We start from the raw sequence: 20,247 nt of genomic DNA on the forward strand, positions 1-20,247 counted from the left end.
CAGGACAAAAAAATCACAAGAGACCTAAGTGAAACTGAGGTAAGTAATATACCTGATTGAGAATTTAAAGTAATAGTCATAAAGCTACTCATGGGACTTGAGAACAAAATGAAGGACCTCAATGATACCCTCAACAATGAGATAGAAAACAAAAAAGACGGGGAGCCCAGGTGGCTCAGCAGTTTAGTGCCACCTTCAGCCCAGGGCATGATCCTGGAGTCCTGTGATCGAGTCCCAGGTCAGGCTTCCTGCGTGGAGCCTGCTTTTCCCTCTGCCTGTGTGTCTGCTCCCCTGCTCCCATATGTGTCTTTCATGAATAAATAAATAAAATCTTAAAACAAAACAAAAAAGAACCAGAGATTGGACAATTCACTAACTGAAGTTAAAAATACACTAAAGGGAATAAATAGTAGAACACAGGAGGTAGAAGAACAGACCAGCCACCTGGAGGACAGAGTAACGGAAAGCAATCAAGCTGTACAGGAAAAAGAAAAAAATTAATGAAAATAGACTAAGGGAACTCAGTGACACCATCAAACATGGTAACATTTGGATTATATAGTTTCTAGAAGGGAAAAAGAAAAGGAAGCAGAAAATTTGAAGAAATAATAGCTGAAAAGTTTCTAAATCTGGGGAAAGAAACAGAAATCTACCTCTAGGAGGTAGAGAGAGCCCCCAACTAAATCAACAGGGAGGTCCAAACCAAGACATAGAGTAATGAAAAAGGGCAGAAAGCAGTGATAAAGACACAATTTAAAAAGCAGTAAAAGAAAAGAATTACATAAAAAGGAAACCCCACGGGGATCCCTGGGTGGCTCAGTGGTTTAGCAACTGCCTTCAGCCCAGGGCATGATCCTGGAGTCCTGGGATCAAGTCCCACATTGGGCTCCCTGCATGGAGCCTGCTTCTCCCTCTGCCTGTGTCTCTGCCTCTCTCTCGCTGTGTCTCTCATGAATAAATAAAAAATCTTTTTAAAAAAATGAAAGTGAAGGGAAGGAAAAAGCATTAATCATGCAAGTGGAAGTGAAAAGAAAGCCAAATAGCAATACTTATATTGGACAAAACACATTTTAAAACCAAGATTATAACAAGAGACAAAGAAGGACACTATATAATCATAAAGTGGACAATCCAACAGTAAGATATAACAATTGTAAATATTTATGCACCCAACATGGGATCACCAAATACATAAAGCAGGTAATAACAACATAAGGAAATAATTGATAATAATAGTCAGAGACTTTAACACTCATAATGGATCGAGTGTTACAAAAATGGATTGATCAAACAAAAAATCAGCAAGAAGAGAGTAGTTTTGGATGACACACTGGACCAGATGGATCTAACAGAAACTGAAATGGGAAGATATTTCATGGCCATGTATTGGAAGAACAAATACTGTTAAAATGTCCATGCTGCCCAAAGCAATCTATAGATTTAATTTGCTCCCTATCAAAATAACAGCATTTTTTATAGAACCAGAACAAAGAATATGAAAATTTGTATAGAACCACAAGAGATGTCCAATAGCCAAAGCAGTCTTGAAAAAGAACTGTAGGTATCACAATCCCAGATATGAAAATACACTACAAAGCTGTAGTAATTGAAACAGTATGGTATTGGCACAAAAACAGACACATAGATCAATGGAACAGGACAGAAAACCCATAAATAAACCCATGATTATATGATTGATAACCTTTGACAAAGGAAGAATATGCGATGGGAAAGATAGTCTCTTTAACAAATAGTGTTGGGAAAATTGGACAGCAACATGCAAAAGCATGAAACTGAACCACTTGCTTATACCATACATAAACATAAACTTGAAATGGATTAAAGACCCAATGTGATACCTGAAACCATAAAAATCCTAGCAAAGAGCACAGGCAGTCCAGTAATTTCTCTAACATTGGCTATATCAACTTACACAACTCAACACTCAAAATATAAATAATTCAATTAAAAAATAGGCATAAGACATGAACAGACATTTCTCCAAAGATGACATACAGATGGTCAACAGACACATGAAAATATGTTCAACATTTCAACATCACTCATCATCAGGGAAATGTAAATCAAAACCACAATGAGACATCAGCTCACTCACACCAGTCAGAATGGCTAAAATAAAAAAATGCAAGAAACAACAGGTGTTGGTGAGGTTGTGGAGAAAAAGAGACCCTTGTGCACTGTTGGTGGGAATGCAAACTGACACAGCCACTGTGGAAAACAGTATGGAAGTTCCTCAAAAAATTAGAAATAGAATTACCATATGATCCAGTAATTCCAGAACAGAAAAACACTAATTCAAATAGATATATGCACCCTTATATTTATTGCAGCATTATTTACAACAGCCAAATTTTAGAAGCAACTCAAGTGTTCATTGACAGGTGAATGGATAAAATTATCATATATAAACACAATGGAATATTACTCGGCCACAAAAAAAATGAAATCTAGCCATCTGCAAAAACATGGATAGATCCAGATAGTATAATGCTCAGTGAAATAAGTTAGAGAAATATAAATACCATATGATTTCATTCATGTGGAGTTTTTTAAAGATTTTATTTATTCATTCATGAGAGACACACAGAGGCAGAGACATAGGCAGAGGGAAAGCAGGTTCCCTGTGGGGAGCCCGATGTGGGACTCCATCTGGGATCATGCCCTGAGCCAAAGGCAGATGCTCAACCACTGAGTCATCTCCAGGTGTCCTTCATATGTGGAGTTTAAGAAACAAAACAAATGTACAAAGAAAAAAAGAGACAAACCAAAAAAACAGACTCAACTATAGAGAGCATTCTGATGGTTACTAGACAGGAGGGAAATAGAGTAGAATGGGTGAAATACATGATAGGGATTAAGAGTACACTTATGATGAGCACTGTAATGCACAAAATTGCTGAATCACTATATTGCACTTTCTGAGACTAATATAAAACTGTATGTTAACTATTATGGAATTTAGTAAAAAAGTACAAGCAACTAAAAAAAACTCCAAAAACAAAAAAACAAAAAAGACCTATCAGACTTCATCAAAATTAAAAATTCTGTGCCAAAGGTTATCATCAAGAAAATGAAAGATGACCTACAGAATGGGAGAAAATATTTGCAAACCACATATCTGATAATGGTCCTGTATCCAGAATGTAAAAAGAACACTTACAATTCAACAAAAACCCAAAAACTCAATGAAGAAATAGTCAAAGAATGTAAACAAAAATTTTCTCAAAAAAATAAAGATGCTCAACATCATTAGCCATCAGGAAAATAGAAATGAAAACTGTAATGAGAAAAAAAACAAACAAGAACAAGTGTTGACAAGAATGTGAAGAAATTGTAATCCTCATACTGCCAATGGAATTAGAAAATTGTGCAGTCATTTTGGAAAATAGTTTAGCGATTCCTCATATGTTGAACTGAAGTTATTACATGACTCATCAATTCTATATGTAGATATATACCCATGGATTTTAAATGTTTGTACAAAAACTTGTACACAAATGTTCACAGCAGCATTAGTCATTATAGTCAAAAAGTGCAAACAACCCAAATATCCTTCACCTGACATGAAGTGTAGTACATCCAAAAAATGGAATATTATTCAGCATGAAAAAGAATAAAATATACTGATATATTGAAAACATTACATTAAGTGATAAAAATCAGACATAATAAAAAAAATCAGACATAATAGGCCACATATTATTCGATTGATATGAAATATCTAGAAAAGGCAAATTCATAAATAGAAAGGAGATGAGAAATTGCCCAGAGCATTAGGGAGAGGGAATGGAGAGTGACTGCTTAAAGTTTCTGAAGTGATGAAATATTCTTGCAATTAGATCGTGGTGATGGCTCCATAACCATGTGCATATAATAAAACCAAGGTAAATCTTATGGTATGTGAATTATAACTCAATAGAACAGAGAGAAAAACACATTAAAAAATAAGAACTGCCCCGATTACCTAACAGAATTATAGTTAAGAATGACAAAAAATTATAGTGTACTTAATAAATATTAATGTTCCATATTGTTCATTTCCCTATAAATTTATACTTAACAGTAAGTTTTTAACATTTTGTAAAAGAATTTCAGAGATCACAGACAAATCTTAATTTTTCCCAGTGATTATTAAGATCAGTTTGCATGATTTCAGCTTGCATATTCACTTTTGGGGTCCCAAACTCTCCTGCAATACCTTACAGTGCCTGTACAATGTTAAGAACTCTCATCTGAAGCATGTTTTGAAAAAGTATAAAGAAATAATGTGATAGCATATAATTTAAGGATAATGTCAATACCTACCTGTAATTCCTCTGCTGTGGAAACATCCAGTCCTGTTAAATCTTGTATTCTCATATTAATTCGAGACACCACAGGGTTTTCATAGCCAGAGAGCCAAGCACTAAGAACAAGAATATTAGTTTTACTGATAATGTTTCACTACATAAAGATTAAAAGCCATCATTTCAAAAGCCATAATATGAGAGACAGTAAGCCTTCACCTATAGGCATTTAGTTGGCTTGCTTGATAGGATTTTTATTGATGAATGCTATAACTTTTTAAAGATGCTACATTTTAAAGGTTAGAAAAAACTGACTCATTTATTACAGTTTCTTTGAAAACAGCTGGATTAATTTAAGAAGGTTACAGAGAGCTATTACATTGAGAATTTTTTAAAATTCTGTAAAAATACATACCAAATTGAAAACAATTTTTCTTTTTAGGTAAGGTATAGGAACTGACTGGGGTGGAGATCATAGGGTTTTTAGTCTGACTTCTACAGTGTAAATATAAGAAAAAAATTCATGTAGGGGCACCTGGGTGGCTCAGTTAAGTGTCCAACTCTTTTTTTTTTTAAGTGTCCAACTCTTGATTTTGGCTCAGGTCATGATCTCAGGGTCATGAGACTGAGCCCCTCATTGGGCTCCATGCTCAGTGGGGAGCCTGCTTGAGATTCTCTCTTTCTCTCTCTTTCTCTGCCCCTCACCCTACTCACACACTCTTTCTAAAATAATCTTTAAAAAAAGAAAAAATTCATGTTATTTGCATAAATAAAAATACGTTTTTAAAAGGTACCAAAATACACCCAGTAGGAAGACTATAATAAAAACAGGTGGAAAAAAAAAACAAAAACAGGTGGACAGGGGCCCCTGGTTAGCTCAGTTAAGTATTTGATTCTTAGCCCAGGTCCTGATATCAGGATCTTGAGTTCAAGCCCCCAAATAAAACAAAAGATGGACAATTACAGGTGCTGGTGAGAATGTGAAGAAAGCAGAACCCTCATACATTGCTGGTAGGAATGTAAAAATGGTGTAGCTGCTTTGGAAAACAGTATGGCACTTCCTCAAATTGTAAAATGTACAGTTACATATGACTCAGCAATTCCAATTCCAGGTACATACAGAAAAATTAAAACATATGTTCATACAAAAACTTGTACATGAATGTTCATAGCAGCATTAGTAATGGCCAAAAAGTGGAGATAATCCAAATATTCATCAACTGATGAAGAGATACATAAAATGTGATATATCATCCATATGATGGATTATTATGCCATGAAAAGGAAGCGGGTACTGATACATGCCACCATATGGATGAACCTTGAAAACATTATGTTAAGTAAGCAACATACAAAAGGCCACATATTAGGATTCCATTTATGGGAAATGTCTGGAATAGGCAAATCAACAGATATAGAAAGTAGATCAGGGGTTGCCAGAGGAAGGAGGAAATGAGGAGTTACTGCTAGTAAGTACAGGCTTTCTTTTTGGGGTAATGGGAATGTTTGGAAATTAGATAATGGTAAAGATTGCATAACTAAAAAGACTAAAATAACCACTGAGTTATACACTTTAAAGGAGGGAATTTTATGGTATGGGAACCATACACAGCTAAATAAAAAAAGCACCCCAAATTAAACTATCTCCTTTGCATATGCTTCTTCCTGGTCTATCAGCCTCATTCTTTCTTCACTTCTCTCATCAACCTCTGATTCCACATCTATCATTTCAACAACATTCTTGCTAAGTGCCTAAATTAAACTGCCTGGCAAAAATACTATCCTCAGGAATGATTTCTTTTCTCTAAGCTTATACCTGTGTCACCAAACCCTACTGACAAAGTCCTGAAATAGGGCAAATGTATTCCACTGATAATTCATGAATACCAACTTCAAATGGGCCCAGACTCCTACTCCTTCTTCTACTCTGAACTCCAACTCACCTCAGCTTCCCCCTTCTCTCAGTACATATCCCCTACTTGACAGAAAATAGAAACTGTACAATCTACCTACGTTTGCATCTATCTGTTCCTTTTAGTTCATCTAGTTTCTTCATTCCAGTTCCAAAGAGATTTCTCTCCATAATCTAAAGCTAATCCTCTGCCTTAGATTCTATTATTTTCTGACATTTTAGGAAGCATAAATCATTGATTGGCCCTTTCTCCCTTAATCAACTTTCCTTCTCAATTCCTCTCACAGCTTTAAACTGAGCTCAAGTCTCTCCCTTAAATATATAAAAATTCTTTCCTTCAGGGGTGCCTGGGTGGCTCAGTCAATTAAGCATCTGTCTTCAGCTCAGATCATGATCTCAGGGTCCTGGGATGGAGTCCCACATGGGGCTCCCTGCTCAGCAGGGTGTCTGTTTGTCTCTCTTTTCCTCCCTCAACTTGTGCTCTCTAACAAATAAAATCTTTAAAAAAAATGTTTTTCCTTCAAGGCTCTATCTTCTTCCAGCTACCAATCTCTTTCTCTTCCCTCTGTAAGCCAACTTTTCCCACAGACTCTTCATTTCTTTTTTAATATTTTAAAGTAATCTCTACATCCATTGTGGAGCTCAAAATTACAACCCCAAGATCAAGAGTCACATGTTCTACCAACTGAGCCAGCCAAGAGCCCCAACTCATTTCTTAATTCATTCCAGTGTAGCTTCAGTCCCTTACCACTCTATCAAAACTGCTCTTGGTAATATCACCCCAACTAATGTGGTACTAAATCTACCAAGATTTTTCCAATTCTCATTGTATTTGCTCTTTTAGTAACAACTGAATGTTCATCCTTCTGGAAACTCCTCCTCATTCATTCTCCAGCATTCCTTCAGTCTCTCTGGTTGGCTTGGTCTTGGTCTCCCTTACAGCCTCTCCCACTATAGTCTCTCTCCAAGTGCCCCACCTTGATTTCTTTAACATATTCCTTCTAGCCCCAAGGCCAGTGCATGTGCTCTTTCTTCTTTCTGCCTAGAATAGTCCCTTTTCACTTTGCAAAGATCAGGCTTTGGATTATCAACTTAGTCATCTCTTCTTCAGAGAAGCCTTCCTTGACTCCTCCCTGTCAAAACTTATAATTTTTATTTTAATAAGAGGAAAAGGAAGGAGGAGAGTGAAGAAGTTTTTACTAATCACAACATTAAATTGACATGACATGCTATTAGAACTGAACCAAGATAAATAATACTGTTATAAAATTTATATTTCTCACACCCATTTCAAAAGAAAATATATAGGATTCTTCTTGTTCTGATGGACTGACTTCAGTAAAATTATTTTAAAAATAGTAAGTAACAATAACATACTTTCTCAAACTGTGTTAAGAAGTTGTAAGAAAAAAAAACAAAACAAAAAAAAACAAAAAACAAAAAAAAGAAGTTGTAAGAAAGGCAGCTATAAAATCTATAATGATTACAATTGACAGGATTTTTTAAAAACATTAAGAACCACATCTCTTTTTTAACTGTTACATTAATGCACCTTTTTCATCGGTAAGGCGATATTTTGCTGTGGATACCACAATGATTAGCAAGTCTCTTAACAAACATTCTCTGGTTCAAGACTAAAATGAGTTTTCTAATTTTGCCCTCCTTTAGAACACAGGCAACTATCTTTGTCTTTTGTATGCAGGTGGGTAAATATTGTGAAACACAGTCATTGCAATCTTCTAAATTTTATTCTCTCACAAACAAGGACAATTATTTATTATTAAGAATAATACTTTGAAACACTTTCAGTTTTTAAAATAGCAAGGCTTCTGAAATATTGCTTAAAACTAGCTTTCCATTTTGGTATATGACCTGATACATGACACACTTGATCTGTTATAGTTTTCTATCGACTATACTTTGCCCTCAGTAGGGATTAGTATTGTAGTTTCAAACAACTTTTAGATAAATAGATTTTAAAATAAGTCTTAATTTCATGAAGGGAGATTATCACTCACGTACCTGTAGAAGGTAATTTGAGCGCCTACATGTGTGTATTTTTTTTAAAGTAAGCTACTCTTACCATTAAAATAAACTAGACTACAGGAACAAACTATGAGACAATTTGTCTTCCTTAGAAATCCTTTTCCAGGTTGAAGAGGATCAGTAGTTTGCTGAATGATTTGATTAGGCTATAGGCTTTTCATCATCCCCTAATTCCACCTAGTAATGTCTCACCACCACAACTATACATGTGTCCACTTCCTCAGCAACACCAGCCTCTAGACTGATGCTGTTGGCTGAGCATTCAATGCTGCTTGCAGTCTTTCAATAACTCTCTCCACTTTATGCCCAACCTTGGCATCCATGTTAACTATCCACAAGCTCAAAACATCTTCCTCCTTAGAATGCACATGTCATAGTTTCTGTGCCTCTACCCTCCTTGAAGAACAGATAGACATCTCTTTCCAGCTTCTCTCCATTTCCTAGCTGCTTGAATGACTTCTTCAGTGAATGCTGCTCTCATTCTCCCAGCTGTGAAATGCTGCCTTCCACTTGTAACAGTACCATGGTCTTTCCATCCAGAGATCTCTGCCAGCGCACATGATCTACCACAGCATGCATCATCTAGTGCACATCATCCACCCCATTCCCAGATGCTGCAGAGGTCAAGATAACCCACCCTGATGGGAATCCTCTTCAGTCTGTTACCTCAAAAGACTGAGGTCCTGCTAGCACTCTTCTAAGAGGGAAGAAGTATTTTTCTGAGGTAACTCTTAACATTTTCTCTAAGAAATAAAATGCTCTTCACAAAAGCAGTCAAGCTTTTGTAGTACTTCTGATATATAAAAGACCACAAGGACTTTGGTGGGCACCTGCTGGATGCTACTATGGGAATCACCCTTGGTCCAGAGGATGGAGGATGGTGGCAGCTGTACCCCCAGAACCATTAATCTTGGAGCTGGCAACCATTTGCAACTGAAGCACCTCAGATAGAGGCTACCTCCATCCCCTTGGAAATGCAAAGGGCAGCTGCCGGTAATGTTTATGGGTTTTTTGTTTTTTGTTTTTTCCGGTAATGTTTTATAGTACTATATATCTTTTATAGTACTATATACATATAGTACTATATAATACTTTGTAGCATTTATCACAGTAACTGTATATTAATTCGTTGTTTGGTTAAGGTAAAATGTCTTCATCCAACTACTAATCCCAAATACGTATAAGTTCTACTTGGTTTTGCTCACCACTATATCTACAGAACCTATTAGAGTGCCTGGCACATGGTAGATGTTCAATAAATATTTGCTGAATGAAGAAATGAATTAATCAGAAATTTCTTAGATAATCCAAGATTTATTCTATTTTACCATAATTACTTGTCTGGTGATCCCTTGCAAATTTATATGGACTGGCTGAGTAGAATTCCTCAGTGCGGCAGAAATAGGAAGGATCCAAGAAATTTATTATTATGAAGGCTGCAGCAGATAAATACACTAAGAATTTATTTCTCCCAATTCTGACGGAGTTCCTAGTAGAACTAGGCACTAAACTAGTCTATGTACCTATCTTTCTAGCTGGCAACAATTTGACAGATTTTGAACTTTATAAGCCACAAACTACTGACTTGATTTTTACAGATAACTGCAACACAAGATTGGCAAGTGTTCTATTAAAATTTTAGGGGCACCTGGGTGGCACAGTTGGTTAAGCATTTGGCCCTTGGTTTTGGCTCAGGTCATGATCTCAGGGTTGTGAGATCAAGCCCTAAGTCAGGCTCTGTGCTCAGTGCATAGTATACTTGAGATTCTCTATCCCTCTTGCCCTGCCCCTCCCCACCTCTCATGCATGCGTGTGCATGCACTCTCCCTCTCTCTCACTCAAAATAAATATATCTGGGCACCTGGATGGCTCAGTAGGTTAAGTGTCTGCTTTCAACTCAGGTCATGATCCCAGAGTCCTGGGATTGAGCCCCATGTAGGGCTCCTGGCTCAGCAGACAGCCTGTTTCTCCCTCTCCCTTTACCCTCCCCCGACTCATGCTCCCTCTTTTAGCTCTCTCTCAAATAACTAAATAAAATCCTTTAAAAAAATAAATATCTTCTAGAAAAAATTTCAAACTAGATACATCTTGAGAATTGTTCCTATCCATCCTGGAACCCATCACCCACAGAGAACCTTGTTTCCTACTTGTTACCTTCAACTTCCTTCCCTGCTACCACAAGAATCTACTCTTACTTTTTCTCATATACTTTGATAGAAGCACTGTCTTTCAGCCTTATAGAGACTGGATCTTTTCTCTATGCTGTTGAATCTACCCTTTATAACTCAAATTGTTGCCAGTCAGAAAGACAGGTACACTGACACACTAGATTAGCTCCTAGTTCTATTAGAAACTCAGAATTGGAAGAAATACATTCTAACTCAATCTACCAATCAATTACTGCCTCTCTTTATCTTTAATCTTCTCTTTGACAATGCTTACTCTGCAACCTAAAGTTTCCTGTTACCAAACACCTTCACTTTTGGTATTCTAGCAAATTATCATTTTGATTTTCACTTCACACTTTTAAAATTATAAAAGCAAGAAATGTGGGGCACCCAGGCAACTCAGGTAAGCATCCAACTCTGGATCTCAGCTCAGGTCCTGAACTTAGGCTTGTGAGTTCAAGCCAATGTGGGGTCCATGTTCAATATGGGGCCTACAGACATATATATGTGTGTATATACACATACATACACACACACACATATACACACACACATATATATATAAGTGTTTGTTATATTCAAAAAATAGTCTTGGGCCCCAAATGAGCATATGCAAAAGAAAGAAGTTGGGCTCCATACCTCATATCATATAAAAAAAATTGAACTCAAAAGGAATTAAAGACCTATATGTAAGAGACAAAATTGTAAAACTCTTAGAAAAAACTGTAAGTCTAAATCTTTGTGACCTTAAGTTAGACACTAGTTTAGCTCTGACATCAGAAGTATAAGCAATAATAAAAAAAATAAACTGGGTATCATCAAAATAAAAAAATTTGTGCTTCAAAGGACACTACCAAGAAAGTGAAAAGACAAGTCAGAGACTGGAAGAAAATTTCTGCAAATCAAATATCTAATAAAGATTTGTGTCTAGGGGCAGCCTGGGTAGCTCAGTGGTTTAGCACTGCCTTCAGCCCAGGGCATGATCCTGGAGACCCAGGATCGAGTCCCACATTGGGCTCCCTGCAGGGAGCCTCTGCCTGTGTCTCTACCTCTCTCTCTCCCTCTGTTTCTCATGAATAAATAAACAAAATCTTTAAAAAAAAAAAAAGATTTGGGTCTAAAATATATAAAGAACTATTACCACTAAATAAAAAACAAATCAAGTCAAAAATAGGTAAAGTATCTAAAAATAAACAGTCTTCAAAGAAAATAAACAAATGGCCAATAAGCACATGGAAAGATGCTCAACATCATCAGCCACTGGGAAATGCAAATCAAAACCACAATGCAATAGCACATTACAAAAATAGCTATAATCATTAAAAAGACAGACAATAACAAGTGTTGATGAGGATGGGAAGAAACTGGAATGACCCATACACTGCTGGTGGGATTATAAAATGGTGCTGCCACTTTGGAAAAGGTTAGCAGTTCTTCAAATGATTAAATACAGAATTATCCTATGACCTAGCAATTACACTCCTAGGTGTAGGAGTACTCCTAGGTATACCCAAGAGAAATGTAAACTTATGTTCACATAAAAATTTAAACATGAATGTTCAGACCAGTATTCATAATAGCCAAAAAGCAGAAACAATCCAACTATCAATAGATAAATAAAACAGGTAACATGCATACAATGGAATATAGTTCAGCCCCCAAAATGAATGAAGTGTAGATACATACATCAGTATCAATGAACCTTGCAAACATGGCAAGTGAAAGAAGCCACATCAAAATACCACATATTGTATTATTTCATTTATATGAAATAACCAGAACAGAGACACCTGGATGGTTCAGTTGGCTAAGCATCTGACTTCAGCTCAAGTAATGGTCTCAGGGTCCTGGGATGGAGCCCCTCAGCGGGCTCTGTGCACAGCAGGGAGTCTACTTATCCTTCTCCCTCTTCCCCTTCCCTGCTAGTAGTTTCTCTCTCCATATAAACAAACCAAATATTTAAAAAATAAATCCAGAACAGGCAAATCTATAAAGACAGGAAGTAGATTAGTAATCACCCACCAGGGCTGGGCTGGGAGAGGTGATGAATTGAGAACTGAGTGGTTATTGCTAAGGAGTGCAGATTTTCTCTTTCAGGTAATGAAAATGTTCTAAAATTCATTGTGAGGGGTGCCTGAGTGGCTCTGTCCATTAAGCAGCTACCTTCAGCTCAGGTTATGATCCCAGAGTCCTGGGATTCAGCTCCACATTAGGCTCCCTGCTCAATAGGCAGCCTGATTCTCTTCACCACTGGTGCTCTCTCATGCATGCTCTCTCTCAAATAAAATCTTTTTAAAAAATAAAATGAAATTCATTGTGGTGATGGACGCACAACTCTGAATATACTAAAAACTACTCAACTGTACATTTTCAACCAATGAATTGTATGGTATGTGTATCTCCCAATAAAGCTATTTTAAAAAATATTTATAAAAGTTTCAAACGATACAAAAGTATATAAAGTCCTTTTCCTAGTCCCACTCCTTACGGATACACGGTACTAATAAATAGGTACTTATCCTCTCAACATTTCCCTGTATGGAAACAAATATACAGAGAGAATTTTTTTAAAAAGATTTTATTTATTTATTCATGAAAGAGAGGGAGAGAGAGAGAAAAAAAAAAAAAGAGAGAGAGGCAGAGACACAGGCAGAGAGAGAAGCAGGCTCCATGCAGGGAGCCCGATATGAGTGGGACTTGATCCCAGGACTCCAGGATCACGCCCTGGGCAGAAGGCAGATGCTCAACCACTGAGCCACCCAGGCATCCCCAGAGAGAATTTTTTTAAAAATAGAAATCTACCCACCTTCCAATCTCCACATCAATAAACACATTCACTTTTTTGTCCCTGAAAATACTTCTGACACTTTTCCAAGTCAATACACATAGAACCTCAGTTAAAAAAAAAAAAAAAAACTATTGTGGTAAAAAACACATTAATATAAAATTTACCACTTTAAGCATTTTTAAGTGTAAAATTCAATGCCATTAAGTACATTCAACAAGTTGTGCAATGATCACCACTATTTCCAGAACTTTTCATCATCTCAAACTGCATTCTGTACCCACTAAACAATAATTTGCCATTTCCCTCTTCTCTTAGCCCCTTAGTGAATTAGTAACCTCTAATTCACTTCTTGTCCGCATGAATTTTTCATTCTGGTTACCTCCTATAAATAGAATCACATAATATTTATCCTTGTCTTACTCCATTTAATAGAATATCCTCAAAGTTCATCCATGTTGTTGCATGTATCAGAATTCCATTACTTTATTAGGCTGAATAATATTCCATTATATAGATATACAACATTTTGCTTATCTATTCATGCGCACCTAGGTTGCTTCCACGTTTTGGCTATTGTGAGTAATGCTGTTATGAATTTGAGTGTACAAGTACCTGCTTGAGTCCCTCCTTTGGATTCTTTTGGGTATATACCTAGCAGTGGAATTTCTGGCCCATATAGTAATCCTGTGTTTAACTTTTTGAGGAAATACCAGACTCTCTTCCATAACAACTATATCACTTTATATTCCCATTTCCATGCTGTATTTTAGCTACTGGTTTTCATTTTTTTATTTTAAAAGATTTATTTATTTGAGAGAGAATGTGAGCATGAGCAAGAGAGACAGAGGAAGATGGAAGAGAGAGAGAGAATCCCAAGCAGACTCCGCTCTGAGGGCAGAGCCTGATGTGAGGCTGGATCTCATGACCCTGATTATCACAACCTGAACCAAAACAAAGAGTCAGATGCTCAACCAACTGAGCCACCAACCTGGGTGTGCCCCTGCTTTTCATTTTAAAATAAAGTTTCTTTACTTCTAAAATGACCATGAAGATCTACCAATAAAGCACTGGTTAAATAAGGCTATTTCTACTTTTCCTCCATTACAAATACTGTAATGAAAATTTTTTTATATCTTTGCACACTGTGGGAATACCTCTCTGTAGGTTAAACTCCTACATGTGGAACTGCTAGACAACTTTACATTTTGATGAATGATGTCAAATTGTTCTCCAAAAAGGTATTTTATACTTTTACTATGCATTTATGAGTGCCCTTTCAGAAAATCCTTGCCAGTATCAATCTTTTAAATTTTTCCTAATCTTAAGGGAAAAACATTTTAATGTTAATTGTTTAGATTTCTTTTAAAGTTTTATTTATTAAAGATTTTATTTATTTATTCATGAGAGACAGAGAGAGAAAGAGGCAGAGACACAGGCAGAGGGAGAAGCAGGATCCATGCAGGGAGCCTGACATGGGATTCGATCCTGGGACTCCAGGATCATGCCCTGGGCCGAAGGCAGGCGCCAAACCGCTGAGCCACCCAGGGATTCCCCATCTTTTGAAGTTTTAATTTGCACTTTTTGTTATACCGTAAATGATCTCAAAGGAAGGTCTGAGGCTTAGCAGTTAAAGTTACTAATGATTAAAGGTTAAAAAGAACTTATCTTAATTACGGTTCTATTACTGTCACTAGAGAGGAAAATAAATTCTACTTATGCATGTAGAGTTATTTTACTTAATTTGACTTTCACGTGAAAACCTCTCCAAAATATAAAAGGATTCTCTTTAGCTGGAGAACTCTATATGTTTAAAATATTTTGTTAAAAATAATAAATAAATAAATAAATAAATAAATAAATAAATAAATAAATAAATAAATAAATAAATATTTTGTTCATCTGGATGCCAACTGCTAATCTGTCTTCAGCAACATTGTTACAGACCTATCAGTTAGTCTAAGAAATCAGCCCTGAATTTAAATTGTTTTAACACTGCTAAAAGATTCAGTGGAGGTAATAAGGATACTGTAATATATATTAACTGTCTATTCTTCAGGATTTAAAAGTCTTATTCCTCCATTAAATTAAATCAAGGTTCCCAGTATTCAGTATTTTTTAATCAAGTTAGAATGTAAAGTACAGTATTTTTCATTACTAATTAGATAACACAAAATACATTCCTTTTGGTCTTAATCATAGGAACCCCAGATCTAAGTTGTACATTCAGAGTAATGTTTCAACATTTCTTTTTTTTTTTAAGATTTTATTTTATTTTTTTATTCATGAAAGACAGAGAGAGAGAGAGAGAGAGAGAGAGAGAGAGACTGAGACACAGGGAAGAGGGAGAAGCAGGTTCTCCTCAAGGAGCCCAACGTGGGACTTATCCCAGTCTCCAGGATCACAACCTGGGCTGAAGGAGGCGCTAAACTGCTGAGCCACCCAGGCTGCCCCGTTTCTTTTAATATATAATTTGTTTTACAGCATTACTGGAATGCTTTTTTTTTTTTTTTTTAAGTAGGCTCCATACCCCACCAACATAGGACTGGAACGCACAACCCCAAAATCAAGACCTGAGCTGAGATCAAGAGTCAAAAACTTAATTGACTGAGCCACCTAGGTCTTCCTGGAATGCTTTATTTGAGTAAGAAGCAACATTCTCACACTGCAGGACTATATTTTTAATATATTAATAAGGACATCATGTTCAAATAAATAGACAGTCACTATCATTTTGGAGGTTTTGGCAAAAAGCCTCCGAAGGAAAATGTGAATGATAAAATTTGCACTAGCTTCTCCTTCTAACCCAACACATGTAAAAATTGACATTTTACAATTAGCTAATATAAAAACTGTGATTTTTTTTTTTTTGCAAGGGCAAAAAATAATTCTGGACCCTAAGTCTTCTTCTGTAAGTGCTTGATGGTTAACAAAGAAAGAGTTATCATCTAGCCTGGAAATTCATCCTGGTCCTCTGGTTTTTAGTGGGACAATTAGACAATGACATTATAGATCTGTCCGATTCAGTTAATCTCAATCTGAGAACCACTGTTCAACCTAACAGAGGGCAATGCCATTGTTAAAAGTGACTTCAATTTAAAAAAATATCTGAAATTCACAGATATTTGTATTTGCCCCTGTTCTGTAAAATATTAATATGCTTTTATATCATATTTGCTCCTTATTTACATGAGTAAATTAAATAAGCATAAGGAAATATATTATAGGAAAATGTGTATCAGAGTAGGAAAATGAAAACCACTTCCAAAAATAACTCCCCAGAATCAAAGAAGCTTTTTCTACCACACTAGATTGTTTATTTGCATATCTCTTAATATTACTTTAACAGGACTTTATGAGCTCACATAACTAAACTGTCTTTTTTTAGAGCATGTAACTCAATGTTTACCTTTCTAAAACCAGAATTCCATTTCTCTGACTCAGCCCAAATCATTAGCATCTCCATTAACAAGCTGTAGTAAATTTTTTTTTTTTAAATACTGTGAAGGACAGAGATGACTTACCAAAAGTTAAAATACAGTCAATAAATAAACAGTAATAGATTTCCACACATACTTTACCCAAATAAAATTCTATTTGCTAGGATGCTGGAACATATTTTTCCTTCCATGGAAGATGATGCAATCACTTAGAAATTTCTCAAAATACAGATATTTGAAATTCCCTTCTGACCCATTCAAAATACAGATGTTCCCACAGCAAAAGGAACTACATTAACTAATATTAGTACATATTAATTTTTCTATTTTACATTTGAGATGCCTTTTTCAGAGTTATAATGTGTGAAGGAAACATAAAACACTCATTTATTTCACTTGTAGGAATCTTCAAAATTCCAATTCCCAGTAATGGGTAGAAAATGTCTTGATAGAGCTAATAAATTCCCAAAATAGCAAAAACTTTTTATTTGTTAAAATACGAAAGGTTTAGGATATGTTATGGAGCAAATTCCTTAACAGTTAAGGCCTCTCTCTTAACATATGCATTTTATTTTTAAAAGACTTGCTGAACAATTTTCCTTAAGAGTAAATATGAGTATCACTGTGCTGTGGAACTCCATTGTTACTAGGTTGTTTTGAACACAAACACACACTGCATACTATGCTGAGACCGAGTAAATTTATTCTGGTGTGTCTTCCAATGCTTCTATGGCTGCTGGTTAAGGTCTTCTATTGCCATAGACAAAATAAAGTATGGTTGTGTTTTTCTAAAGAAATCCAATGAAACTGCTTTTCAGAGGTATAAAATTAGAGTATTTTAAAAATAAGCTCAAATGTTTAGAAATATTTGGTTCTTAAGGGAAAAAAAAAGATCGTAGATCACCTTTCCTTTTTTTTTTTTTTTTTTTTATTTAAGATCACCTTTCCAAGTGTAATTTATTTTGCCTTATTGGTAAGAGTCCAATGACTGTGGGCTGGATATTTCTTCAAAAGGTCCATTGTATATATAAAAAATTTCCAAAAATGACTTCCAAAGAACTAAGTTCATGAAATTTTATGCACTTCCTAAAGGCATCCAAATCTGGAAAATTTAGATACAAGGCTCATGACAGTAAAAATGCCTAAAACTATGTAGTAATCTTTGATAAAATATATAATGGCTTATTTTCTTTAAAAAGTTAGGTAATGGGGCAGCCCTGGTGGCATAGCAGTTTGGCGCTGCCTGCAGCCTGGGGTGTGATCCTGGAGACTCAGGATCGAGTCCCACATCGGGCTCCCTGCACGGAGCCTGCTTCTCCCTCTGCCTGTGTCTCTGCCTCTCTCTCTCTCTGTGTCTATGAATAAATAAATAAAATCTTTAAAAAAAAAGTTAGGTAATGGGTTAATTTTCTTCTTTTACCCCACCTATAACAGGTTAATTTTTTAAGACATAGGATTCTGTAATAGAATGGAAAGTAAGCTGAAGTTTAACTTGAAATTTAGAGTTAATTACAATGCACAGAAGCATTATAAATCACGTATCAAAACATTATCTAAATTAATTTCTGCAAATCCTTGGTCGCCCTGAAATCAAACTCAAATGACAGAAATTAAATTTTCTTTATATCTTCTAATTGGGGACAGGGGGCAGGTAGCATGGGGCACACAGTTAGGAAGCCATGATATGTGTGTGGCCATGTTAAAGGTTATTACCATAAGAAGGACATATAGCTTCGCCCAAAAAGAATAAGGAAACAATGAATTCTGTACAGCCTTCATAGTACTTTTGCTATGACTTATAGCACTAATATTCAAAATTTTTGTTCCTCTAACTCCTAAAATAGTTGCTAAAATCTACGTGCTTAGTTTCTGCACATTTTTTTAGTTGACAACTAAAATTTTTCATCAAATAGTTTCAAAGGATTTAATTCTGGCATACTGAAATAGTAATTACTGAAAAAATTATCTTTTTTTTTTTTTAACATATCCAGTGGAATCTAAATACCACAATGACATGAATGAAGTATTTTTTTAGTACTTGGGAAATTTTATATCATTCTTTTTTTTTTTTCCCTTGAACTGTATCTTCATTCCATTCTTACCCTAGAGTAGTGGCTTTCAACATGGGTGAAGAGGTTAAATCTGGGGGTGGTGGTGGGAATTTTGCCTACCAGGGGACATCTGGCAATATTTGGAGACATTCTGATTGTCACAACTGGGATGAAGGGTGTTACTGGCATCTAGTGAGTGCCAGAGATGCTGCTAAACATCATACAAAGCTGTGACAACCCCAAACAACAAAGAACTATCTGATCCAAAACATCAATAGTGCTGAGGTTGAGAAGCCCTGTCCTACAGAAATATATTTATATGCATAAAAGTCTTTTATTAAACTTCTCTACAACAAAATTTTATAAATTGATAAAAATATCAATTCCTATTACCCTAAAGGTATAATTGTTAAAAATAATGTCTTCTGGAATGAGATTACAATTATTAGTATACATTATTACATTATTCTAAATAACGTGATTAAACAATTATCCAATTTAAAAGTGAAAATATGTTAAGATATTTCTAATGAGACAGAAGGAGCTTATTTTATTTTCAATATTCTTATTTCTAAGAGAGCTGAGAAACTTCCTTTACATAAAGAAGTAGATGGAAAAGGAGTTCCTGTTGGAATAATGTCACTTATTCTGTGGGCTCCTTCTAAGTTATATACATGAGTTATACAGGAATCTACTGTTAAAAATTATTTCAGTGATTTATCAGCTAATAACTTAAGTACAATCTCTGTAAACACTGTTAAAAGCAAATAATTTGAAATCATTTGACTTAAGGATTTGTCATGGGATCCTTCAAGGTATGTACTTTGCAATACCTACAGTTAGCTATATTCTGGTGACCCTGAGATTTTTAAATCTTTGCTTTACTATAGAAGCCAAATTAGGCCTTGTTTCTATGAAGGTTCTTTGGGAACTTCTCTTACTTCAATATGGAAACACAACTTCATGTTTCACATGGGGCCTGGGGAGTTTCAGCAGGCATTCTGAAATCTAGTAAGCTACTTCTAGAAAATCTCTATTAACTGTACCATAACCATGTCTGGGGTTAGTCGTCTTAGTCTATCATGAAAATTCAGGAATGATTGTCATGCCTAAAGTCTTGGTCTTAGAAACCACACCATGGGTTTTATGAAAATTAGATTCTCAAGAAAGAAAATGGTGCAAATAGGACTAAAATTCTCTCCATTACTCCCTTACCTCTTAGATACTCTGTACTGTGCTGTGGTCAATTTTCCAGTCTCAGGGTCATGTACTGTAGCTCGGCTCAGCTACAAAAAAGAGAAAGGACAAGGACTTACTCACGTAGCAGGCAATTTTGGGCTTTTGTTTGGTTGGTTTTGTTTGGTTTTGCCAAGCCACAGGTGATTGGAAGGGTTCAGATTGGTCTGGATGGTAGGTAATGGTTTCAAATCAGCAAAAACATTTAGACAGGTGGCAATAAGAAAAGCCACTTCCAAATCAAGAGAAAATGGGTTGACATATTTTTGTTGTAGATTTATTGTCCTTTCACTTTTTTAAAA

The 20,247-nt window shown here is 35.6% G+C and overlaps 1 protein-coding gene and 1 pseudogene across 4 annotated transcripts in view; both read right to left on the reverse strand.

Moving 5' to 3' along the window:
* Positions 1-20,247, reverse strand: part of P4HA1 (prolyl 4-hydroxylase subunit alpha 1) — a 77,233-nt gene that overhangs the window by 13,551 nt on the left and 43,435 nt on the right. For 3 of the 4 annotated variants that reach the window (XM_077894943.1, XM_077894941.1, XM_077894945.1), the window contains 2 exons: positions 19,925-19,995; positions 4,323-4,426 (listed from right to left, as the gene is read on the reverse strand). In XM_077894943.1, coding sequence (XP_077751069.1) covers positions 4,323-4,426; positions 19,925-19,995 — 175 coding nt within the window. The remainder of the gene's footprint in view (positions 1-4,322; positions 4,427-19,924; positions 19,996-20,247) is intronic. The other variant, XM_077894944.1, reaches the window with a different exon arrangement.
* Positions 4,433-11,077, reverse strand: LOC144311985 (enolase-phosphatase E1 pseudogene; annotated as a pseudogene).

This window comes from Canis aureus, chromosome 4, assembly GCF_053574225.1.
Source record: "Canis aureus isolate CA01 chromosome 4, VMU_Caureus_v.1.0, whole genome shotgun sequence".
NCBI classification, from domain to species: Eukaryota; Metazoa; Chordata; class Mammalia; order Carnivora; family Canidae; genus Canis; species Canis aureus.